The sequence below is a fragment of the Ips typographus genome, linkage group LG1 (genome assembly GCF_016097725.1).
Source record: "Ips typographus isolate SLU linkage group LG1, UJ_Ityp_2.0, whole genome shotgun sequence".
NCBI lineage: Eukaryota > Metazoa > Arthropoda > Insecta > Coleoptera > Curculionidae > Ips > Ips typographus.
The window spans coordinates 8,639,160-8,666,223 of NC_138422.1; the positions used below are offsets into that span (position 1 = coordinate 8,639,160).

Sequence of the window (27,064 nt, forward strand, 5' to 3'; positions counted from 1 at the left end):
CTCCCTAAAATCGGCTTGTGCAAACGGGCATAATACATGCTTAAATACACTACCGTTATCTTTCTAACGGAAAGATTAAACCATAGGATGTGTGATATAATTTCACTTCAGGCCTGTATAGATGTAGTTCTGTATAGTTACTATATCCGCTTTTTTTTTTTCACTTTGCTTTGTGTACTGTAAATTGTTGGTCCATTATCTTTCAAACGTCCTGACTAGTGGTAGTGTAAAGCATAAATGTCGGTGTATAGTTAGATTAATTCGATAAGCCAAATGGTTGCGGTCTTTTGTTTTAAATACCATACTAAACTTAATATTTTATTTAGTGCAACGAGCAGTGATCGTCACTATAACGACAATGAAGGGAGAACACTTTTTACTAAGTCATTTTGAACTAATTTTTGTACTTTTTATAACGTCTACAAAAAATTTTTTGGAGATTTTTTTAGAATTTATAACATCTTAAGTTATTATACAAGAATTGCTCAGATAATTTTTTTAAATATTAAACATCCTTAAGCGCTCCGAAAGCGCTTAAAAAATTCTTTTCAATAATATACTTGATGATGATATTATTTAGTTTCTAAACCGAAAATAAGTTTCACATAAAATTCTCTAAAACTTTCCCCTTTTAACCGACTCTTTACGGTTACCGAGATCCCAATACATGTAGAACCAATTTGAAACACACTGTATACCAAGATGTCCGGTGAAACATGCGCCAAACAATAAGATTTTACTATACAGGGTCAGTCACGGTTAAGTGATGATACGTTGTTAATCATAAATAATGCTTTATCAAATAAAACCTTTCCTAAAATAAAAACATAACATAACACTCAGTGTATTTGTATCAAAGTTTTTTGGGACACATATTAATATATATATACAATCTTTATTCTCCAAAAGAAAAGGCTATCGGCCCTAGTGGCCTTTCTGCCCATAGTAATAACATCGTTTAGAGATTAATAATATACACTATTTATAAGCTATCTATATGTATGTACAATTTCAATAATACAGTACTTATATCTAGAGTTAATGTATGTCTTGGTAGTGTTCTGTCAAAGTTGTGTTTGGCGTCAGGTATCGTGAGGTTCGGGTCTGTCGGGTGAGGCATAACTTATTAATTATTGTCCAGTTGTCTTTTTTGTTTTTCCATTTTGTTTGTATTTTTTGATGTCGGTCCGTTATTTTAATTAAGTTAGTCCGTTCATACAGTAGATCATTAGATGGGTTACATATTAATATTAAGAAATCACTTGAATGTTATTAATAAGGAAATGTCAATTTTTCAATTTATTTCAAAACATTTATTGAATGTTTTAAAATTTTACATAACTCCTACGTTTTTTTATTATTAAGACTAAAAATTTAATTTACAATAATCAGACATTTAGTTAGATCTGGATAATGTATTAAAATTAACATTTTTGCAAAAATTTAACAGTTCTTTGACGCTGTCTATTAATTTGTTTTTTAGTTTGTCCGCTTATTTCATTGCAATATTAGTCTCATGTAACAATAATTATTACCCAAATTGGTGCTATCCCGCAAGATGTCGAGTTCCAATAAAAATCTTTATGGAGAATTTCGCTTATTAGCGCTGAATTTATTTAGAAGAACCGGAACGATCAAATATCTGCCAAGCCAATTAACGGATAAGAATACAAATTTCATATTAAAGAGTTTCTTGACCTTTTATTTGTTTTTTACATGGTTAAAAGTTGAAAGTTTTATAGTGACCTCTTTTGGTTACCTTTGAAAAATAGAGAAGAAATTTGGAGTTTTGAAAACTACACTTTTGTTGAACTTTTAATAGAGAGTGATTTAAAAGTAGTCTGAGCAACGAAAGGCTTTAAAAGCATCGTCACACAAATACAAGGTGTTGAAGCTTTATTAATTAAGATAAGACAACTAGTGAGAGACAAGAGAGAAATAGAAGAAAGATAATACAACATCTAAACGTTTACTAAAATCAAGTGTCAATAATTTCAAAGTTTAAATTAAAATAACTAATGATGACTTTTAATTTGTACCATAAATTATATATATAAAAAGCTTATTGGTTTAGGTTCGGATCTGCAATGAATGAGTAAAATTAGCTAGCTAGCTTTGAATTAAAAACATTTTATCTTCAAAAATGTTATTTCCACACTAGTAGTCCAAAAACATGTTTTATTCAATAAGAATATGCCATATTATAATAAAACTGAACACCCTGTATTTTTGGAATCATACTAGTAGGAATTTGTTAATTAGATTTGTTCTTGAATTAATTCTAGCAATAAATATACCTATACACTATAAAGTTCCATTGTGTAATAATTCTAAACTTGTTGTCACTGTTGCTCACTTTCTGACACTATAAATAATGCAAAATTGATAATAAATCACATTGTATTACAAATTTAAAGTGGAACTAAATCTAGTAAATGTGGCTTTCACACCGTTCTAAAATTAATATTTCCAGTTACGTTACTCGTAGCAGCTTTACATAATACTACAACGAAACTACAAAGGTATATCGTTCTAAAACGATGATCTTGAAACGTAAATCGACCTACACTGCTGCCGCCGCCTTAATATATTCACCTTTTCTTAAAAGGTAAATAAATTAAACGCTGAGTTTACCTTCAATACCGATTTAAAGCATCAACTGAGCAAACAAACAGAACATAAAAGCTGCGGGGAAATCACAGAGAGCTTGATTACTGCAAATTTGCTTTGTCGATGAACTTTTTGGCGGCATCGCTCACCCATTAGGTATCACTAATATTTTGTTTCTCTGTCCTAATTAAGACAATGTGTAATCAAACTGTACAGGGCGTTGAAAAACTGTAAAAATCATCATCGTTCTGAAAATCTAGAAATGTAGCTGCAAACCAAAATCGATAGACGAGACCAATCAGTTTTTTGATCATAAATAAAGGATCGTGTTATTCTGGATTAAAAAAGTCTTTATTACTTCATAACTTGGGATCTGTATTTTGATTAATGATTAATGATCAATACCATCCAAAGGCAAGCTTATCCTAGATTATTAGAAAAATGTACTCGTAATTGATAATAATGTAAGCTACTTACACACTAATGTGCAATGGATCATGCATTAGAACTTATGTCTAAAAGTATCTATTATTGTTCAGTAATATAACATAAAAAGACAAGCATGTAATTTGACATTTTACATTTAAAAAAAAATAATTTTTGGGGAGCAATTTTTGTACAAACCGTATAATTATTTTCTACAGCTATTTTTTTAGCAGATTTTACTTAAAAAATTACAGAAACCAGTTTTCTAGTATACATGACAATTCATTTTTTTATGATAGGAAACTGACTAATTTGATATTAAAACTCTTGATCGGATACACGTAGATTACAGAAAATTGGTATACAGTGTGTAAGAAACGTAAAGAATTCTTATAATACCTTGAAAAGCGTTTGTTTCAAATTTGTTGCAATCTTGATAGATGGTTTAAAATTTTGGTAGATTAACAATGACAGAAACCGCGTAGTATTCATGATTCGTATTTCGGTAATCAACGAAACAGTTCTGAACACTTTTCATGTAGAACAAGTTTCGTTCAAGTTAATTACTTTCACCTTTCACAATTTCATTTTATCACGTTTCATCTCAAACTATCAGTCAAGACAAATTGCATTTTTTAGATCAATTTATCATGAAAATTGACTAGCTATTCAAAGTTCTGACTTTTTGCATTTCTTAATTGGTTTCCAAATTCAAAAATTGACTTGTATAGTTGAAATGTTACTTTTTTATTTCAAGTTATCTTGAAAAGTGACAAGACAATCAAATTTCATGTTTATTAAGTCAATTTTTATTAGTTCAAAAATTCTTCCAAATTCAAAAATTTACTTCTGTAGTTGAAATTTGCCTAACAAGACAACTTCTACAACATTACATTTTTTAGATCAATATATCATAAAAATTGACGAGACACTCAAATTTCATGTCCGTCAAGTAAATTTTTATGAATTTTGACTTTTTTTTTCATTTGTAAATTGACTTCCAAAGTGAAAAGTTGTTCAGAGCTGAAATTTTACTATTATAAGTCAATTGCATTTGAGCTTTTGTCAATTTATCATGAAAATTAAGTAGATGTACTATATTTTATGACCGTCAAGTCAATTTTCATGAGTTCTAGCTTTGATTGATTTGACTATCAGGCCAATTTTTAAAAATTGGCATTCTTTTGGTCAATTTATCATGAAAATTGACAAGAGAGAGAATCAAATTTCATAACCGTCAACTTTATTTTTATGACTTTTGACTTTTTCTTGCATTTGTTGATTAACTCTCAATTTCTCCAAATTCTCAACTTGTTGAAATTTGACTAACAGGATAGTTTTTACTTTACTATTTTAGATTTAAGGCCAATTTATCATGGCAATTAACTAGCTACTCAAATTTTATAACCGTTAAGTAAATTTTCATGAGTTTTGACTTTTTCTTGCATTTGTTAATTGATTCCTTAGTTCAGAAATTGACTAGCTTTGTTGATATTTCACTCAGGTCAATTGAATACCTATCATTGACAATTTTTGTGTCAGCGAAATAGATCAATTAATAGAGACACAAATAATTACAATTTTAATTATATTTAGAGTTAGAAAACACTACAAAAAGTTATTTAAAAGAAAGTTCATCTTTAAGTTAGTAATTGGTCTATTTTGATTGGTAAAGTAAAACATTACAATTTCAAGAATTCTTTTTTTCGTGAAAGTAACCTAATAATATGTGTATGATATAATGTGTACGTAATAAAGTAAACTAAATTTTTTCAAATATTTCAGCTATATTTTCTAAATAATCCTACAGTTGTAACCGTTCACCCTGTATTTAGATAGTCGTTTTAACGTGCATTAACTATCCACTAAGTATAAATCATTGAAATCGTTCGAAGACATTTACTATGGTAAAGGATTATGAATTTTAACTTTTTGGCATGAGCAATGAATTATCAGAATAAAAAGCTCTAAGCGATCCCAAAATACATTTTAATTACGTTGTATATCTAGCTGGATAAGAGCTTATAAAACGTCATTCCGGGTCGTCCTCGTAAAACTGTTGAAACTGCCACAAATAAGGATTCGGGATAATTTAGTACAGTGTTTATATCAAGCACACCACATCTATCACTTTATAAAAATAAAAACAAACCGAGAGAGACGAAAAAGACACGAGCGCCGATATTCTTGGAAGTCCGGCCTCTGTTAGATAATATTTTATTCATGGTCACGTTTACTAAAGGAAATATAAAATGTTGATTTCATTTTTTATTACTATATGCGTCCAGCTGCAGCCGTATCGGGGTATCAAGTCGCTGCCGAGCTATTTCGAAATAACATTTTTAAAATTTTGCATAACAGTTTCAGATTCCCTGTTCTCCGCCACTGGGTACACTTTTGGGGCGCCCACACCCCCGCCTGGTTCGCCCTACTCCCCCATTCCAGTGGCGCAGCTGGAGTTACTCACCAAGGGTTATTCCAACAACATAATTATTCAGCAGTCGACTCCTGCTGATTTCCCTCTCAGTCCCAAGAAAGTTCAGATCACGGAGAAAAGATGCGACGAGAAATGCTGCTCCGTCCAAAAGACGCAAAAAAGTTGTCTTTGTCCTCTTTCACCAATCAAGAAAATTCAGGAGGTGAGTTAGTAATTTTAAATATAAAAAAAATATGTTATTTATGTTAAGTTATTTTACATTTTTATTCACGGTTGTAAGACCAAAATCCAATACGACCAAAATCGATATAAGAACAGACGAAAACATGAAAATTAATATCTCAAAATAATATCTCAATAATAATATATTATTAACCAAGGTTTAAACAGAAGCTTTTATTGACGAGGGATTTAAGACATAAGGTTGCTTTTCTTTAGTAAATTTACTCGTTTCTCAATTTTGTGATTGTTAATAAGTTCGTTTGTGTAGGGCTTCTTAAATGCCGGCTACGATTACCTCAAAAAAACACATGGTACAATAGGACAAACGAGCAAATATTAAAATTAAACAAACAAAATGTCTAACTTTAACAAATTCAAAGAAATAGTTAATTCTCAAAACTCTAAAAGAAGACTATGTTAGAATCAAAATCTCTGTTAAAATTTGTTTGTTTTTTTTTTCTGTCGAATAATAAGAAAAAGGTATACAAATTTAACGTACGTCCCTTAGAGGGAATAATTAATTAAATAATTCCTCTAATATTCCAACATACTTTTGAGCTTTGCTAGAGTTTTCTATCATTATGAATGCCATTTAAATGAATTTTTAAATATTGCGATAAATGAGTTTGATGATGGTACTCTAAAGACGAAACGTCGGAAATAAAAACTGATAATGTCATTTAAAAAAGCTTTAAAAAGAGAACTGTCATTGGTTTTGGTAAAATCAAAAAATTTACTTTTTTTAAATGTAATTTTATTAAGACTATGATTACTCGACTTATCTCCTATTTAACCAAATCTGTATCTCTAACCGTTTTTAAGATCCCCATGGTGGCCTTCCTTATTGTGAACACACTGTATACGTTATAACAATAAAATATTACAGTTCCTTAAGGAAAGATTTCTACCCACTTCTGCCTTTTGTGGAAATATCGATATTTGATATAAGTTAACTATTAGATTGCCAGAAATTCAAAAATTTACTAATTAGTGCGTCTTTCTCAAACACCTAATTAACATGCAATTAAACCATTTTCTTACCATTTCTTTTTACTTGGCGTAAGTAATTACCTTAACAGCCAATTTACATTAGTTGATACATAAAATTGTCTTTAGATACAATAATACAACTAAACTTAATTAAAAAAAAAACAAACATACATACATAATCACAATTCATAAAATTCCTTTTAGGAATAAAACTCCTGATTTATTAAACATTTCTGTACACTGTTCCTGAATTTCTGTCACTGTGTTCAACAAAAACAGTAAAATCACTTGCAAAAACTGATAAACTGGTTGAAAAGTTTTCTGAACTATTTATTGATCAACGATTGTAGTGAAATTAGAAACTAAAATTGAAGACATAATATTCAAAAATGGTATCTAACCTAAAACTGCCATGGGTAATTCTGTTCTGTATTGCACTTTTATATTTTGTGAATATGGTAAATAGGGCGAGATTGACTGTAGAAACCCAGAAAATTCCATTGATTCTTCAGAGGATGATTGAAAGCATAGTCATAAAAAACATAACCTCAATTCATTGCCAACGTTAAAAATGCGTCAAGTTTTTCCAAAAGTTGTATATTTTTCGAAATAATTCAGGGTTGCCAGACTTTTTACACCCAGTGTATCTGAACATGCAATTTACTGTGAACATCTTATTACTGTCAACTATAACAACTATACGGATACTAATCACTAAATTACAAATTTTCAGATTTCGATGTCAGGATGTTCCAGAACGAATCCAATAGAATGGACTGGGGTGAACGTAAAGAAAGAACCTGGGACACCATGTCAAGTTGCAGAGATTACCACCAGTATGTCACCTGTAGTCAAAGTGGAGGTAACCTCTCCCACCCAAAAAAATGGGTCAGACACCACCAACTTCGGTGGTTCCATCGTTAATGGTAAGCCCCAGTCCAACAATATTATCATTTCAGAAATAAGTATAATTTCCTTTTATTTGATGTGGTTCCCGAAGTTCTTGGCATATAGCGGGTCCTAAGCAAATTCTCTTCAGACTTGGCAGACACGTTTATTTGCTGAACAAATATTATTCAAGATAAGAAACTAAAATGTACGGTCATGCCGGATACATATATCAAAAACCGCTTCGGCTTATCGATAATGAGGAGAGAGGTTTCCTGTTGATTTCAGGAGACAAACTGCCTTAGTGCTTAGAGCTGAGTATTAATCGTTTGGTACGTAGCCGCTTGGTTGCGGTTAATACTAGGAAGTTGTTAGCTTATTTAATATCACGGCATAAATAATTATGCTAGCTGGAAATTTTTTTTCTCTTCTAAATATTGCTTACAAGCAGTACCAACCACCAATTTTCTTACTAATAATGTGTATTATATTTTGAGCTAGCATCAAAACGCAGTTATTTATAATTTTATTCCGGTTACCACATCAATATTTAAGAGAATGTTGTTGAACAGAGATTACAATTATTTTGTAATCCAGTGTTTCACAGAAATTAACTTAAAGTTTTCATAACTATTCTTTTTTAATTGGTTAATTTTCGTGCGATTTTTATACTTATAGCGAAGCGAAGAAACAAGCAACTGTTGTTTTGTTAGACCTTTAAACTTAAACACTTACAACATTAATTAATTATTACAGCAAAAACTCCCTGGAAAACTCCTTTATTATTTTAATATAAAAGGTATCATAATCATACCAAAGTTATAAATAATGTTATAAACTGAACAGGCTTTCACATAGTACGAAGTTTGCTATACCCTCCTTATAATTTTAGTTAGAGAGCACGTGTAGGAACCCTCTCCGGCAATTTTTGAAAAGCTTCTGGAAATTTTAGAAAGGTAGAAATACCTTTCTAAAACCCCTCTACCTTTTTAGAAAGGTATTTCTAACTTTCTTTATTTTTCCAAAATGTTTGAACCTCTCGCAATTTTACAAAAAATTTTAAGGTTTAATACAGTTTAGAGGCAGTTTTTAGGTGTCTAGAGGCCTCTAGCATTTCCAAGATTATTTTAGTAAGCCTCTAGAATTTGCATAATGATTCTAGAGGCCTCTTACAATTTAAAAATGGTTATAGATAGATGATTAGGCAATTTTAGAAAATTGTTGGAAGGTTTAAGAAAATTGTAGAGGCCTCTGGAATTTCATAATTATTGTAGAAACTTTCTCTACCATTTATAAAATGATTCTCGCCTCTGACAATTTTAGAAAATTCTTGATAGGTTTAATACAGATGTAGAAGATGTGTAAAAGCTTTTGGCATTTTATAGATTATTCTAGTAACTGTTTATAAGTTTTCAGTCGTATTTAGAAGCTTCTGGAATTTCCAAGATGATTCGAAAACCCCTGGCAAGCAAATTACTGAAAGGTTTCTGTGAATGACGATACGGTCATCAGTTTTTAAGTTAGTCAAATGCGATCGGACCTTTTGGAACTGAAGGTTTTGGGTTCTTATGGAGGCTCTGGCAATTTCAAAAGGCCTTTGGCAATTTTCTGGAAGTTTGTGGAAAGTTTAAGGTACTTGTTGAAGCTTCTGGCTTATTTGGGAAGTTTTCAGTAATAATTTCCTCTGCCTCTAAAATTTCCAAAATGGTTTTAGAAGCCGGTTCTAGATGCTTCGGCAATATTAGAAAATTCTTGAAAAGTTTAAGTCACTAGTATAGGCATCTGGCAATTTTTCTGAGGTACCTAGAGGCCTCTTGTATTTCCACAATTTTTGGAAGGTGTTTAGAGGCCTCTGGCGTTTCCAAGACTTTTTTGACACTTTTAGATGCCTCTAACACCTGTTGATAGGTTTTCAGTCGTATTGGAGGCTTTGGCAACTTTAAAATGATTATGAAGGCCTCTGGCAATTTTCTGAAAGTTTGTGGAAAGTTTAAAATACGGACACGGAAAGATACGGAAATTAGAAGCTTCTGGCAGTTTTCAGTAGTATTCAGAAGCCACTGGAATTATCAAAATGATTCTAGCGGCCTTTGCCAATTTAGAAATGAATGTTTCTTGCAATTTTAGATAAATGTTGGAAAGTTTAACAAACACATTTGTAGAAGCCTCTGGAAATTTTGGTTTGTTATCTGGAAGCCTCTAATATTACCACAATGATTGTAGAAACTTCTAACAATTTCAGAAAATTGTTAGAAAATAAAAAAAAATGATTCTCAAGGTTTCTGGCTTAAGAAGACATGTTTTGGGAGGTTTTTAGTAATAATTAAAATCCCTTGAAATTTCTAAAATGCTTCTAGAAGCCTCTGTTAATTTAAAAATGATTCTAGATGCCTCTCACAATTTTAGAAAATTCTTGAAAGGATTAAGACAATTTTTATTTAGAGATCTCTAACATTTCCACCATTTTAGAAACTTTTGGCAATTGCAGAAAATTTAAGACACTGGCAATTTTTGGAATGTGTCTATGCCCTCTGACATTTCCAAAATTATTCTTCTAACTTCTGGTAAGTTTAGAAAATTTCTTAGAAAATGTAACCATTTGTGGACACTTTTTGGAAGGTTAAGGCAGGTTATAGAGGCAGTTTCAGTATCATTCTACATGCTTCTGACAGTTTTTACAAAATTCTTGGAGGGTGCAAGACATGAGCTTTTGGCAATTTCAGTAGAATTTAGAAGTAAAAAAAGCATAGCATTGCAAACTATCAGCTCCTCAAAAAAATTATAGATTTTATTTTAGGGGCTTTCAATGTAATATTTTTGAATATTTTTGGTTTTTAGATCATATAAATAAGGGCAATTAAGGATAAGTTCAATTAAGTGGCCATTAAAGCTCATTTTCAACATCAAGAGTGTAAAACTTTCAGAAATTTGCCAAATTGTTCTAACCTTGACTTTCAGTTCGAATCATCGTCGTAACTGGTTACGTAAATAGCTAGTTTATAGTTTTGTTTGCCTCTAGCTGAATTTATATGCCTCCTTTGAGTTTTTAAGTAAAATGTGATAGTTGTAGACCTCTCACATCCAATGAGTAGAAGTATAGCAAAATTATTCTTACTACTAAGAGTTATTGCTAATCGGAGAGTAGGTAATTAGCATAGAAAACATTCGAGCAGAAACTAATTCATTCTCAAGCATTCAGCAAATAAAAATGTAATCTCAATTCGAAATTTCGATGTCAACCCTTAAGACCCTAGAGCGCTTCTTATTCTTAACGATCCCTCATCGTATTTGTTGCAGGGGCTCAAATCCCCGTCGGCATCGCCGTGGCCAGACAGAGGGTGCAGCACGAATTGGTAGCTTCCCCTTCGTTACCCCCCGCGGGTCTTCTCGCTACCGTAAATGCAGGAGGGGGCGCTCAAATCAAGGAAATTGGTAAGTTTTCTCGTTTTTTTTTCTTTTTGTTCTTTCGACTACTAAACTGTTCAGCGCTTAAGGCCGAACGATTTACTAAAGTTATTGAATCACCTGTGATCAATCTCAGGGCTAAATTCCACCTTGACAAGCTTAACCGAACGGCATAACTAATGGCGGGGACGTTTTAAGTTATGTACACAGTACACAGCCGCTTATCTCAAGCCTGGCAGCAAATATTCTTTCACAGAAAATTATTGCTGTTGATGATGAGTCATAATATTTTATGTCGGGCGTGTTTCCGGAGGGTGAGTGAGACACTTAATGCTAGGTCAACTTAAATGTAGATAATAGACGAGGAAGTATTTTAGATACAACTTTTGCTTTGAACACAGTGTGTTCTAACTTTAAAAAAAATGAAGTCAGTAAATGTAATAAATTAATAAAACATCATATTATACAACAAAAGTAAGACAAGAATAAAAAACTAACAACATGTATAAAATTCCTTATTGAGACTGTAAATAAAACCTTGCTACAGATTTTTTTATTTTGCTTTTTTAATTACTTAATTATATAATTGCAAACTACCCACTCATTGTGCTGTGATATATCCATTTAGACTTAGGGCAGAATTTAGAGATAATCTCAAAACACTTTCGATATTTTCGTAGGATTTTAGGGTTCTTAGTTTCTGAATTCATTAATTAGTTTCAATAAGGAGTGAGAGTGAATATAAAAAATATGCTAATTGACAAGTGAAAACATAATTACTGTGACATTGTTTAATGATTTGAAACTACAGATGTAACATTAAACAGTTTAATCGAAATTATAATTTTACTGAAAATTAATACAAGGGCGCCTTTTCAAACGTTACTGAAACTGACTTTTGACTTTTTTGAAACTTAAAACGATGATGAACTGGATTTTAACCTGAAACAATGATTTGGATTGATTTGACTCCTCCTCCAACTCCAAAATACTGCATGTTTTTTTTTTTTTATTTGTGGTTGCAAAATAATAATTTTGTCAACATTTTCATCCAAAATTATAATTAAAAATGTCTATAGAAATTGTTTTTGCCTCTCTGTAAGATGCAATAAAAATGAAAAAAATTTCGATTTCTCATCTGTAAATTTTGTTTATTTTAGTTAGATACCATTACAAAATAAAGAAAGAAAGTTGTGGTACAATTTTGATAACTAAAACTTCGTAAACAACAACAAAATCTCAAAGATATTACTGTTAGTCTAACTGTCTGATCTTTTCACATTTAACCACTCACTTATTCGGATTGTACCCAGGATCTTCTGAATCAGATTAGTTAGTTAAGAATGAGATAAGTGGTTGCAAACATTTAGGGATATTTTTGAATTCCACCCTTAGCATTACAATCATTTTTTTTTTAATTAGTTGACCAATCTCAATTTTATCCCAGTTTACCATTTACTCACTCCATTATGATTTTCGTTCTGTCTTCTTTCGTGCATTCATCCTTCACATGTACCTCCGTTTATTCTCCTATTCTACACCTCTTTGATTCAGAACCTTCTTAAGTAAGAGGACAGGTTGGCCTACGAGCCAGTGTAACAGAAAAAAATTAGTGCAAAATTCCATTTTCCCAACAAACCTTTTTGTGTGGTGAGACAGTAAGTCCAACTAACAACAAAGTAAAAGAATGACAGAGTGAATAGGATAACTCGAAAACATTAACCCAAGTAAACAGTAAAATGAATTGGCAACTGGTGTCTGCAAAGTTATAGAAAATATCGGAGAATTAACCAGTTTATGAAAAAATAAGAGGATAGAAAGGCGGTTAATTTAGGTTAATAAAGTTGTTGTTTTGTTAACTTCAGTTCATATTTTATAAACTCATATTATAATTTGTATCAAAAAATGTCAAACTAATTCTTGTTGCGTATTTTTAATCTTATATATTTGTAAAACACGACTTTTTCAAATACTGAAGACGGTTTTTTGACAAATAGCAGAAAATGGGTCAAAAATTATATGTATGAAATACACCATTAAATTATCAAGCAGCGTTTTCTAAGGTGGTAAAAAAATGCAATTTGTATTTAGAAAGTTACCACTGAAATATGGCAAACTAAACAAAGTTTAGCAAAACACTATTAACAGAACTACAGTTGTTGTTAGAGTTTACACAGTACAGTAAATTTTGAACAGAAAATAATGAGAATATAATGAATACGTCTCAGTAATATTAACAAACAAATAAAAATAACAACTTTTAAAAGTGATAGCAGTGACAGTTTAATTTTTCTTAAATATTAACAAATAAAACCTAGTTTATAAAAGAAAATTTTAACTTTAGTTGTAACTTTAGCATTAGCAATATATTTAGTATTAACCTTAAGAAAGAAGGATGTTTATTAAACTCCTAATTTAACCATACAGTTTTCTGAAAAGTAACCTAACTTTAATTTTATTTCTATCAAATTTTGCTGCCTAATGCCACATTTCTGCACTAAATCAATCGTAAAATGATATTCTTTTAATTTTTGTTTAGAAATGTCATAAATAAATCATAAATTCAATCTCAACATTGCAGATTTAACTAAATTTAGAATTTTATGTAAAGCCAAGGTCAGCAATTTAGCTGTAAATTTAAAGTTAAATTTTGTTTTATAAACCAGTCTTAACATGACGAACAACATTTATTGTGTAGGTATCACATTCAAATTGCAGGACTACTCTAATCCTGCAAACATTTATTCTTTCTTTTTCGCAAATTGCAACCTAGCTAGTTATTTATTTCTTTTTATTTTTGTTTGTTAACAATTTTGATTATCGCATTTTCTCAGTAACACCCTGATGCTGATATTGTTCTGTCAGGTTTAAATTGTAGTAGGTAGTAACAAATAGTATTTCATTTCTACAATAGGGATTCCTTAGAGAAAGTGAACGACGAAAAATATTTAGGATAACTGTTATTTTGACTTTCTCTAAGTTTGTTATTATTTGTGGATGGAAATCAACCACTATTACTAGTTTGCACCTATATTGTTTAAATTTGTAAAAAGCTACTATTTACAAGAAGAGATCTGCAAAAATGTAATTTTATTACCTGTATTGTTGTCGTTGTTTATTTATTTTCTTCCTTGCAAAAATCAGTTAAGTTTTTTGAGGGATTTTGTGTGAAAGTCTGTCAAACTTATATTTTGAGCTATTGTTGCTGTATTGCTATTGTTCTTGCAAAAATAGCAACAATTTTATATTTCAAATGTAAATGTCTAAAAAGGATATTTTTGAGAGCAAAACCACAATTGACAGTAACATTCTCCCTTGTCAATATTAGATTGAGATAGATAGACAATTTTATGTAAATCAGTATTAACTTTTTTTTTATTGTTGATCAGTCATACATTCTTATCTTAAGCATAACATTTACGTTACTTTTGTATTATTCATATGAAATAACGGATTTAGGTTGAACCTTACTCTACTTAAACAATTAAATATTATCAATAACTAATTAGCTTGTCAACACTTTTGTAATTATAGTAAAAATTATTATATTATCGAGGTTGCCATTTAGATTTTTTGGAAAACCGTGTAAATTAATAGTTTTAACCTCCGTTTCAACTGTTATTAAATCATAAAATCCTGTTAGCTTTTACTGTGGAACCCTTAATTAATTAAGTTTCCGAGCCAAATTAAAATTTTTCTTCACAGTTATAATGCGATGTTTTGTTTGAAAAGGTTGCGGGAAATTGAAAAGATTATGCTACAAAAGTGTTAAAGCAGTACTTTGTAAACATTAGCAATAATTGTCTACATACTACTCATTCATTCACTTAGCATAACCTCGAGAATGTTCATTGACATTTAACTCAACTTTCAAACAATTACGTAATTAATATTATCTAGTTTTTAGTAAATATTCGTAGCATATTATCGTAAACAATAGAGAATTAGTATAATTGTCCAGTGTGCTTAAAAGCCCATAAATTGCCTGACTAAATCTAGGTATTATATTATGTTAGAATGGGATTGTTCACAGAATATATTTGTGGAACAAGTAAATAGCTGTAATTTTTTTTTCATTCAGGAATAATATGATTTCCGGAATAAATTCAGCTTAATTAATTGATAGGACTGTTTGATAAGTGAATGTTACTTTTTAAACTAGTAAAAGTTCTTCACGTACAGTTACCATGAATTTAACTGGAATGAGTAATTTAAAGACCCCCTGCTTTTACTAAACCCAGCGATTACTTGATCATTCACGTTTTAATGCGATATGTAAAAAATATTAAGCACCTGAACCACGCCAATAGGAAGTTTTCGGCAAATTTATGTCTTAAAAAATTTAATTCAGATTATTATCAGCCATAATTATGATCGGGGCTCTTGGCCAACGATAAATTCTGCTTCTAACTTTAATTGACTTAATCTCATTACGAACGAAAAACACCTGCTTTTGTGCAAAGATGATGCGGAGAATTCACAGCAAGAACCGGAGGAATGTTGATTGGTCAGCAATTCCTATCTAAACTACATTATGTCTCTGTTTTTTGCACAAAACTCATAGTTGTCAGGCCAGGGCTGTAAATTAATTAGTATTAATAGCAATTTATATCGTTATGTAATAACATTTGAAAAGGAGATATAATAACTTATAGTAAAACCGTGTGATCTTTATTCAAATATCATCATATACGTTACAAATGTTGAAATAAGCTCGGTACCCGAAAGACCTACTTACTTCGAGGAAAGTCTACGTAGGTGGGCTTAGTGGAAGACTATAAAATTTAAGTGACAAGTAAAAGTAGAGGGATTTGGCTGCTTTTACGATTGTTGCCATATTTACATTAAAGCCGTATGGCAATGAAAAGCCAGAAACAAATTCCTCGTTCGTATTCTAACACCGTGAGATAATTAGAATTAATTATTCCTGGTGAACTGATGTTGAACAAGCCACGCAAAATTGAAAAAGTTTATGGTAAACATGAAATATAATACGTGGATTCCCATGTAAGAATAAGCTCTAACCTTGACTTGTAATTTACACGCCACACGGTATAATGTTATGTACTTTTCTTAATAAATATTATTAAGGTTGCCATAAATAACTCACATTTGACATGTAGCTTTGCGTTGTGGCAAAATGGAAAAGTTCAACTCATTCAATTTATAATAATAACGTAAAGAACAGAAACAATTTTATTATTTGAGATTCTAATGCCTGTTTCCCCAACTTAAGGTTGAGGTTTGAATGTGACAGATCAAGTGCAAAATAATACAGTGTAAACTAAACTTATCTAACCTGTCCTTAAAGTCAACTTAGCCAATGTTGGGGAAATAGACATAAAAATCTTATATAAGTAAGTAAATCCATTTTTAAGTTTGTCGAGGTTGAAAGAAAGACAAAAGTAATATAAGTTTGTATAATATAAGTGTATTAAACTTTGTTTAATACGGTGTTTTATGGAATGTATTAATTTCTTTAGTATAATACAAAATTGAAGATTTTCCCACACTACAACTACTACTAGAAGAAAAGAAAATATACAAAACTAGTAAACTGTTCAACCCATTTTAATGTATGTTAATTCAGGTTTTCTATTTAAGTTAATTGATTTACGATTAAGTTGATAAGCAGCAATTTCAAGTAAACTGCAAAAAGGATAGAAAAACAAAATTTTTGTTTGTTTTTTCAGCGGCTGTTTCTTTAATTTGATTTACTCAATTTTAATAATTCTTTTAGCGATTAAAAGGTATTCTTTCTGTTTCTAAGGACCTTAACAATCTGTTTCAAAGTTGCCACTATTCCGAGTATACAGGGTGTAAGTGTTACTGAGATGTAGTAAAAAAAATGAAAAATTCAGTATATGGACTTTTGCGCAATTTTTGAAAATTTTATATTTGTATGAAGACTCGTTCGTCAGTCTAGCAAAACGTGATGATGAAAAATATACTTTTAATTTATCTAATTAAAGCTTGATAAAAATGCAGTTTTTAAAATGTATTACGTTCATTCATCGGAACAGGTTGCAAACCTTGATATCTCTATTCGGTTTAATGAGCTCAGATCTGGGTTAGGATTGGTTTAGATGTGTTGTAAGTAGGCGTATAAGCTTTAGATTTAATCAGTTTTAATTGGGAAGTGCTGAGGTATGAATTAAACGCAAATTCAATTAAGTTAGGTATACTGTTATTTGTCGTGTAACGTTCGGTTCAAATAAATATGAAACAAGCGTCTCTACACATTTTTATAAAATAAGTTCTAATATGAATCATCTGTTATAAAGGAATACTTTCAAATAAAACAAGTTTTGTCATTTGTATTCTAACTTTAAACGATTTTCACTAAATCTTTTGAAAAAACCGATCATTAAGACGAAAGTTGAATGAACCAATCAGGTTTTAACAAAAAATACTTTATTTAACAGTAAAAAGAAAAACTGTATGTGTATACCGTATGGAATTTACATGTAGCAATTACAATGTTTCTAAAAAACTAATTGGTACAAGTTGACTAATATTTTGCAAATTGATTGATCTTAGCGGATAAAACTTGTCATTTAGGATATCCTGTACTGCCAATAGCAAGAAAATTGATACTCATAAATCGCCTTCAGTATTCATATTTCTACCAAGTAATGTCGTTACGAGCATTGGAAGGAACCTAATTTTTGCAATTTTGCTTCCTGTAACGGATATAATCATACTATAAAATAAGAACATTACGTTTCCAATGAATTTAAAATTAATCAAGGTGATTTACGGTGATCGTACTTTAGAACTATCTAGATTCTAGAGAATAGCTCATATTTGTTTTTTTTTTTCAGTTTGGAGTGTAACTTAAGCCAAACTGTCTTTCTAAAATGTTTTTGACTTTGCGTTGTTGCCATGCCAGCCGAAAAGGATACCAATTTTTGATTATCCAATATGGAACCACTCTGTTTCTTTTTTGAGTTTCTCGCAGGACGCCTATTATCTCTTCTTAATACATTTCTATACCAAAACTGCACCGTTTCGTAGATATTTCGTACAAATTTGACATACAAATTGAAAGATTTAAAAAAAATCTTAAAATTCAAAATTTTACTTATAAACTACAATTTTGTAAAAAAATGGGAAGATTGATTTAAAAGCTAACAAGTTCACGTATGCTAACATTAGAATTAATCGAAATTGACTAGAATACCTAGAAACTTGAGAAAAATGTCTTAAAAAATGAGAATTGAGTTAACAAGGCAATTTTCAAATTTCTGACACTGTGCTTTAAGTTTTTACTAAGAAAATTGACTAAAAAACTTGAAATTATATATTAGGAGCTGCAAATTGACTTAACAAGTAATTTTTCAAATTTCTGACACTGATTTTTAGGTTTTTACTGAGAAAAATTACTAGAAAATTTGAAAGTTGACTTGAAAACTGATCTAAAATCTTACAAACTGGAAATTGACTTAACAAACAACTTTTCAAATTTCTGACACTGATTTTTAGGTTTTTACTAAGAAAATTGACTAAAAAACTTGAAAATCAGAAAACTGATCTAAAATCTTACAAACTGGAAATTGACTTAACAAACCACTTTTTTTCAAATTTCAGACACTGATTTATTAGGTTTTTACTAAGAAATATGCCTAGTAAACTTGAACATTGTCCTTGAAAAGGTAAAATTTGGCTTATCAAACCGATTTTTAATTTTGTTAACCTAAAATAACGGTTTAAGAAACACTTTTTCAAAATAACGCAATATTTCCCAAAGGGGTATATGTAGAGAGCTAAAATTAGATAGTTTTGTGGTGTTTTTTATGCTTTCTCGATTCGTGCACTCCAAATTAACCTAAATTAACCAAAAACCGGAATGCTGTCCTAGAAAAAAACAATTTTAACCGTGAAGGTCAGAGTAAAAGTGAAAAGTCAAGCGGAACAAGTTCAGAGCATCGTGCACACCAAATGCCTTCCTATTGTAACCTTAAATGAATGGTCATATACAGGGTGGTGTCCTACATCCTACATGTTAGGTGGGTTGGTCATTCTGGCGGTAATTTTTCGTTTATCTGCACTTTTTTCGAAAATTTTTTTTCCAATTTTTGAAATTGATCTTGATGTACTAAATCTGTGGTATGAGGGCAAAAACGATTATATTTTTCTATTAAAAGTTTCGTGCCGGGTAAACTTTGATTCACCGCTGCAAAGAATTTTTGAGAAAAAATCCTGGAAAAAAAAAATTTAATTGAACTAAATCGAATATTCTTGAAGTATACATAAGCAATTATTGTGTCTGTTACAATCAGTATTTATAAGAGCAAACCAATAAATCCTCGATGTTAGGTCATCTGGCATCGAAGCGTACACAACCGATTTTCATAGTACCCGACGTTCTCTCGTAAATTTTTTATGTTAAATTCGAGTTCTATTTATTGTATTTTAATTCGATTAGAGAATTTAAGGAAAAACGGAACATGATAACAAGCTAAATGCTGACCTCAAATTAGATTAGTTTTAGAAAAATAAGGTCAATGGTGTTTTTATGTTATTACATTCGGAAATTGGAAGCTAGTAGACTGTGATCTTAAAAAGTAACCCGTGCCTAAAGAAGATTGTGTTAAATCAAGAAAATTAGGTTATTTAGTGTTTAATCAGCCATTCAACTGTTTGTGAAAGGGAGGGTTATAGGTATATCATGGTTTGAAGAGTGAGAGAAAAAGCAAATTTTGTGATTATTTGCGAATTTTCTAGAAGCATACAAGACATTTAAACAGCTAGATCAAGACCAGTAGGCAGAGTTGTCGGTTATTGGATCACTTTAATAAAAAAATGTAATTCAATTATTATTTTCATTTAATTGAACTACTGAAATGGAGTTACTTTGAAACAGAGCTATCGCAATTACTCAAAAGAAGTATGTAATTGAACTAAAGTTATCAATTTCTCAAAAATTTCTGATTTTAATTAAATTTCTCAAGAATTACTGCTGTATACTCTGTTTTTCTTAAAAAAATGATCGAATGACCAACAAAAAAGTTATTTACATTTTAAGAATTCAATTTTTTAAATGTAAGTTTGACACCTTGTAAAACCGTTATAATGAGTTTTCAAAAAACTGTGATAGGAACTTGTCACACTTATTTTTGCTGTAGGAACTATCTTGTTAATAAATGTTGCATTTTTTCCTAACAGCTGAGTCCGGACCAATTTTGTTTGGAAAATATTTATTTAAATAATTTGATAAAAAATATGTTAAAGAAAAATTATAGATAGCCTATTTGTGGAACTTAGAGATAAAGATGATTTATATATGTCTAAAAAAATAATTACCCTCTTTTCATTTCATATTAGAAAAATAATGTTCTGTCTAAGACCGAAAAAGCATATAGCCATATAGACCGGAAACGGGGGGCGAGTCCCATAAAGAAATCTGCTGCGCTGCTGGAAAGAACTTTTCGGATCGCTGAGAAAACTAAATTGCAAGTGGATAACTGTCAGTCAGAAAGTTATCCCACTTTTTATATAAAAAAAATCCATCTAATATCAGGTTTTTATGTTAGAAATGTGACTTGTCTAAAGCTACGAGTTGTCACTAAATCTGACTGATATTCTTCGGGTTTTTGCTGATAAATGTACTGTATGGGAGTGTGGGTTAGTAATTATTGAAAGAGCGTGCTAAACAGTTTTATAAAATAGAATTAGTGAAATATGCACGATATGAAAAAATAGTAGTATAGACATACTCGTCTTTATGGCTAAGTTCAGTCGGATTTTGAGCACTTCCGGAGATATCCGAAAAAAAAAACTTAATTCTAGAAGTCAGTTTTGGTATCTATCATAGTTTTTTACTAACGAAATGAATGAGATTACTTATAATAAGAAAATAAATCCGTGTTTCTTATTGCCTTTTTTCTTCCTATATTACTTACTTCCTATATTTTTGCGACCCAACGGTTCGGGTTTTGCCCATTCTCAAACTCTACAATTATGGCAAGATATCTTGGTTCTGGAATCCATGTGACATTTTTCTTCGTGATATCATTCTTATTTTCAAACAAATGATCATGTGACACATTGCACAAACAAAAGTACTTGGTACAAACTTTAAAAACTGAATCTTTGACCAAGTTGAAGAAAAAAAGTTTGCATAAACATAGGTCCGCAAACGGATCGTTTCAGATATACAAGGTGTCAAAGTTTAATTTTTCTAATCAATTTTTTTAATCAGTTTTTTCTATAGGGGTGTGGTAAAACTGAAACCGGCTATAGAAAAACCGTGTAACTGAGTTAATTGCATGCGCGAGACCAAGACAGAAAATTTCAAAAAATTCCAAGTTGGCGGAAATTGTACTGCGATGTTGTCAAACGTCTTTCTTAATTCATCGACTAGATTAATTCCATTTAATTTTATAATTTATTTGCAAAAAGTGTTGTGTGTTTGGTTTGGCTTTTGGGTACATACACATAAACTTAGTGACAATTAAGGCCAATAACTAAATTATGTAACTAAACCAGTTTGTGAATTCAGATAAGCTTCTGGCAACATTGCCCCGAAGTTTTCGCCTACTAGTTATTTTAATAGGTTTTCTGTCTTTGTCTCGCGCATATAATTATTTGTTTCTATATCAGTTACACGGTTTTTCTATGGCCAGCTTTAGTTTTACTAGACCTGTTAGGCATGATAACTGAGCTTATTTTTATTTACAGGGTGTTTTTTTACTTAATCATAAACTTACATTTTGAACAAAAAAAAAAAGAATCTGGGTAAACCCGGCCTAAGATAGGAACATGAAAGCTCTTTTTGCTCTCTGCTCTCAATCTCAATCTGCTTAGAAGCTATGACATTTGAAATTGTGAAAACTTGACTTTTTAAACGACAATATGTGATATAGGTTATAATACATAAAACCTACTTTGAATCATAAGGAGTATTAAAACATGTTATAATATACAGGGTGTGTTATTTAAAACAAGCAAGCTGCTAGGTTTCTTTCCTACGTGTAGTTTTGTGGTTTTACTTATATCGTTAGATGTTATTCGTCGCTGAGCACCCTGTATAGTAGAACTACACTAATTTAGATAATATTGAATAGACAGTTTCAGCATCCCTACCGTGAAATATTCATGATAATCTAAGAAAAATATAGAGATTTTTTAAATATGCCCTTTTCTTAAATGTTGTACGCTGTACCAACTGAAAGTCTAAAATAATATTATTCCGGATTTTTTTTTGGTCTTATTTATATCTCACGCTTAAAATTGTCTGAGGCTGGTCTGTGATTGGTGTACTTTATAATTCACAGATAACATTTGCTGTGATTGGTCTGCGATTCCGCATCTATTCAGTCAGTTGCAATTGTCTGCTGATCCGTTTTCTAACCTCTTGAAATAGGAAATATCCCTGAAAGAGTAGCAAAATGATTTATTTGGGTTGATCCGGTTGAATATTGTTTAAGTATGTACTTATTAATAGAGCATTTTTAACAATGGTTTTCGTTTGAAGTAAAATAAATATTTGTCATTATTGCAAATAGATGCAGAAATTGTCTTTTTCTTCTTCTTCCACATATTGTAGGTCTTAGGCATGTATTTTCCAACTTTCAGCTTCCTTGAGATGCTGCCACAACTCTATCCATCACTTTGGAGGTCTTCTTAAGTCGTGACGTGTTCGTGGTATACCATCTCTAGAGATTTTTGTTAGCCTTTCTCTAGCCATCCTATCTTCGTGATCATTCCAGGCTCTTCTACGTTTTCTACCTCACATTCATGTCTTATTTCTGTGTTTCGTTTTCTGTCTCTTAATGTGTACTCTGAGATGTTTCTGAGTATTTTAATTCCTTTTGTTCGAAAGATATTTTTTGTTCTTTTGTTGTCAGCTTTTGTCTCTATAGCGTATGGTAACACCGGTCTAATACCTACAGGTTTTGTATATTTTACATCTTTTTTCATTTTGGTGTTATTCCAGGTGGTGTCACGAAGTGCGTCTGATATTCGGCTGGTTTTGTTGGCTTTTCAATTTACTTCATTCGTTCTATTTTGACTTAGGTAATTTGTATGCCTTGGTAGTCGAACGACATAATTTGCTCTATAGTTTTGTTTTCCAGAGTAAGTTTACATCTGACTGGTTCTTTGGAAACGAGATTTAGCTTTTTCATAGAATGAAAATGAAACTCTCTGTTATAATTAGGGCGTCATCGGCAAAACAGATAATTTTGATTTCGCCCGTTGTGAGTGAATATCCTCCTTCTATACTTTTGACATATTTTATTATTACATTCATTATACTTGATTGAAAAGGTGTGGACGAATTCCTGTTGGTGTTTTCACCAACCTTTTCGTCAATACGTGAGTAGATGTGTTGTGATTTACTTATTGTTTTATGATATCTATTATAATTTTCAGCAGAAGTTGCATATTTCTTAATTTGCAGCTAAAATAATTTTGTAGGTGTGACTGAAAAACCTTTTTTTCTCAGTCAAATTAGATTAATTTAAGTCACATTTTACTGATGAGACTAACATGAACAAACGTTTTATATATAAGTGGCCAAGTTCTTTGTTCAGCATTTCCTACAGGATGAATGGATATCCCACAAAATACGTTCGTTTTGTTGTAAATTAGACATTAGAACTTTCGCCAAGACCTTTAGAAACGGTCATTCAGTTTCTAGGTCAAACCATAAAATAGCAATTTGAATTATTATCACGCAGCTGCACAGTAAAACATTGAGTCAAGCAATTTCCCGTAAAAGTTCTGATTAGCAACGTTTGTTTACATTATTATTACGAAGCGAGTGTTTACATTGATATGAGCGCGGAATTACCGCACATTTAAGTGGCAGCAACTTTAGATGGCGCCATCAACAACAAATTATTATTGTTGGCACTCCTCAGTTCATTGTCAACACCACATGATGACCTTCAACTTATATCAAAACAATATGTTAGCGTGCGAATTTAGTGCTACAACAAAGCGCTACGCCTAGAATCGCGTCACGCTGTTACGTAACCAAGTTAACCGTTAACTAACACACACAAATTCTCTTTCAGACAATGCTAGCATGGCTGCGGGCGGCACGTCAGGGGCGGGACCCGGAGGCGGAGCCGTTCTTCAGTGCGGCGAGGATCGAACGGGCGGATTGGCTTCGTGGCAGGTGGGCGGCGGCCACGGCCAAACCTTGACCACCCCCACGTTGTGGCAATATCCTGGTGAGTCGGCCACTTTTTTCTCTCCTTTAGTCAGTTTTTAACCGGTTTTCGTTGGGTAACGTTTTTTTTTGCCGCCGCTCGTTCTCTAGCGGCAGTACTTTTGACCGCTGCTTTTAAAACTGCGTAATGCGGTAGTGCCATTGTGTTTTTCGTTTTGTTTTTTGTTTGTTATTAGTTTTATAGTTATGTTTTGGAGTATCGGAGATTCGTTTGTTATCAGTCATGGTAAGCGTGTTACGTTGTTAATGTTACGTTACGGTCAAAGATTGTGTAGAGGCAACAAGTTGTTGTGGAAGGTATTTTAGTTTTGTAGTATCTTACTGTTTACTTATTTTTGTTGACTATGGTTTGATAGTAGTTTTTATACCAAGTACTATAGAGTTAACAGCTACAAAACAACAAATGGGCGTGGTAATGAAAGTATGAGATGCACTTCAAAGTCTTTGGTCTAAGGGGTGTGGCTAGTTTTTGGCTTCATTTAATAATCTTCTGATCTGCTTTGAACTTTTGTAATTGCTCTATTATAACCCTAATAGACTAATTTATCGCTTTTTATCTTGATGTTTCTGTGAAATTGATTGACATATTGATCAATTTTTAAAAATTATCCACTTACACAACTGTGTTTTTTTGCAATCCTAGTTAATTTTTGCAATTTGCGATATTTCATAGATTTTTTGTTTCGTTTGTCATTAGTTTTATAGTTATGTTTTGGAGTTGTTGCTTACTATTTTACTGTTTACTTTTTTTTGGTTAACCGGTGGGTAGATAATGGTTATACATACTTAAGTTATGACTGAAAGCTACAGATTAACAGCTACACAACAATAAATGGGCGTGTCAATCAAAGTTTTGAAGCACTTCAAAGCCTTTAGTGTAAGGGGAGTGGCTAATTTTTCACTTTATTTAGGTAGTAATCTTGTGGGAATATCTACTTTAAACTTTTGTAACTTCCATATTAACATAATAACCGTTTTCATAAAGTCAGTCGGTATTTTATCATTGGTCTAGTATAATTTATCGCCTTTCATGTTTTTATTTTATTGACTACAGTTAACAACTCTACAAAACAATAAATGGGCGTGGTAATAAAGTGTTCTAGCTGCTCTTCAAAGTTTTTAGTGTAAGGGGAGTGGCTAATTTTTGGCTTTGATCTTTTGCCTGAATCTGCCTGGATTTCGTCTCTATGGGAGTTAGGAGATAACTGGATGTTTTTTTTTGCAATTTCTGAGATATTTCATATGTTATCTCTATCTAATTAGATTTGGAGTTGTATCTTTGAAAAACACATACCAAGCTTAAAAGTGTTTCTTGATTTTCATTTCAAAAGAAGTCAAGATAACCTGAGGGTAGATCGCCGAAGTAGGTATTTTGGTGTACACACTCGAGGTAGGTATTATGAGGCACTTTGCCAGTATTACCAGCATTTTGAGGTATTTTTAAGGTATTTATAAGGCATTTCATAGAATTTTGAGGCATTGACTGTATATTTCAAAATGGTTTGCGATATTTTCATTGGAATTTTGAACGAAATAAAGCCTAAATAAAGGAAATTTTGCGATATTTTAAGGAATACATTGTAGTAGACCAAGCAGTAGACAATATAGTGTATCAATATAACAAAATTGACCGCACATTTAATTATTATGGTTTAATCTTTGTTACATGATATTAAGTTGAAACAATATTCATTACAAATTATTATGTAGCGACCAATGTAGTCCCAACAGACGTAGAATAGCTCAAAAGTAACAAATATGCAGACTAGAACAACTCCGGAATCGATCTTTGCCGGTTTTGCTTCGAAGTAATACAATTTGGCACAGATTGACCACAAACGAGTTAAATTCAGCGTCCCATGTGGTCCCAACAGACGTAGAATGGCACAAAAGTAAAATAATAAAATGTTGAATAATTTACCAATTTTTCAACATTTAAACTACATTTTTAAGGTCACGTGACTGTTTTTGACAGATGTCAACTGGACTTTACAGTGTTGCAAGCTCGAAAATTGCATAATCAAAGTCACGTGATTTGTATTTTGCAATTTAAGTTTTTACAACTGTCCAAATTTTATTTATCAATTTTCCAAAGTTTAAACTGCGTTTTGAAGGTCACGTCACTGTTTTTGACAATGTCAACTGGTCTTTACAGTGTTGCAAGCTCAAAAACTGAATTATCAAAGTCACGTGACCTAGTTCTTACAATTTTTACCACTGTCTAAATTTAAAATACTATATGTATAATTAATTTTTCAACTGTTTCTTCTAAATGATAGGTGTCTTTATTTGACACGTGCTAACTTGGTTACTATGACAGTTAGAAGATTCGTTTAAACGTCAAAATATAACCCGTAATTTTAGACAACCGTACAAAAAATATTTTTTGTTTGTTAGAATTTGACCTTAGAAAATCAATTTTAAGCTTTCGGCACAAGGTCAAATCAAGTGTCAAAAATTTGGAAAAACCTTTACGTTGTCACTTAACCTAACCTAAAAACTGTCACGTGACTGTTAAAATAATGAATTTTAAGCTTTTGGGTCTTCAAAATTTGGAAAAGCAATCAGGTAACCTGAGAAAGTATTTTTTTTTTTAATCATTAATCCTTATGACATTTTGACAATAGTCAAAAGTCATGTACAAATTGTAAAAGCAGACATGCTACTTAATACAATTTAAAAACTGTCACGTGACTTTAAAAATAATGAATTTTAAGCTTTTGGCTCTTCAAAATTTGGAAAAGCAATCAGGTAACCTGGGAATGTACTTTTTTTTTAATCATTAATCCTTATGACATTTTGACAATAGTCAAAAGTCATGTACATACAAATTGTAAAAGCAGACATGCTACTTAATACAACCTAAAAACTGTCACGTGACCATAAATAATTAATTTTAAGGG

At 31.2% G+C, this 27,064-nt stretch overlaps 1 protein-coding gene across 4 annotated transcripts in view; it reads left to right on the forward strand.

Annotated features, from left to right (window-relative positions):
- wge (BAH domain and coiled-coil containing protein winged eye) overlaps positions 1–27,064 on the forward strand; it is a 213,517-nt gene that overhangs the window by 159,303 nt on the left and 27,150 nt on the right. For all 4 annotated transcript variants that reach the window (XM_081995953.1, XM_081995951.1, XM_081995950.1 and 1 more), the window contains exons 4-7: positions 5,398–5,675; positions 7,419–7,611; positions 10,871–11,005; positions 24,004–24,162. In XM_081995953.1, coding sequence (XP_081852079.1) covers positions 5,398–5,675; positions 7,419–7,611; positions 10,871–11,005; positions 24,004–24,162 — 765 coding nt within the window. The remainder of the gene's footprint in view (positions 1–5,397; positions 5,676–7,418; positions 7,612–10,870; positions 11,006–24,003; positions 24,163–27,064) is intronic.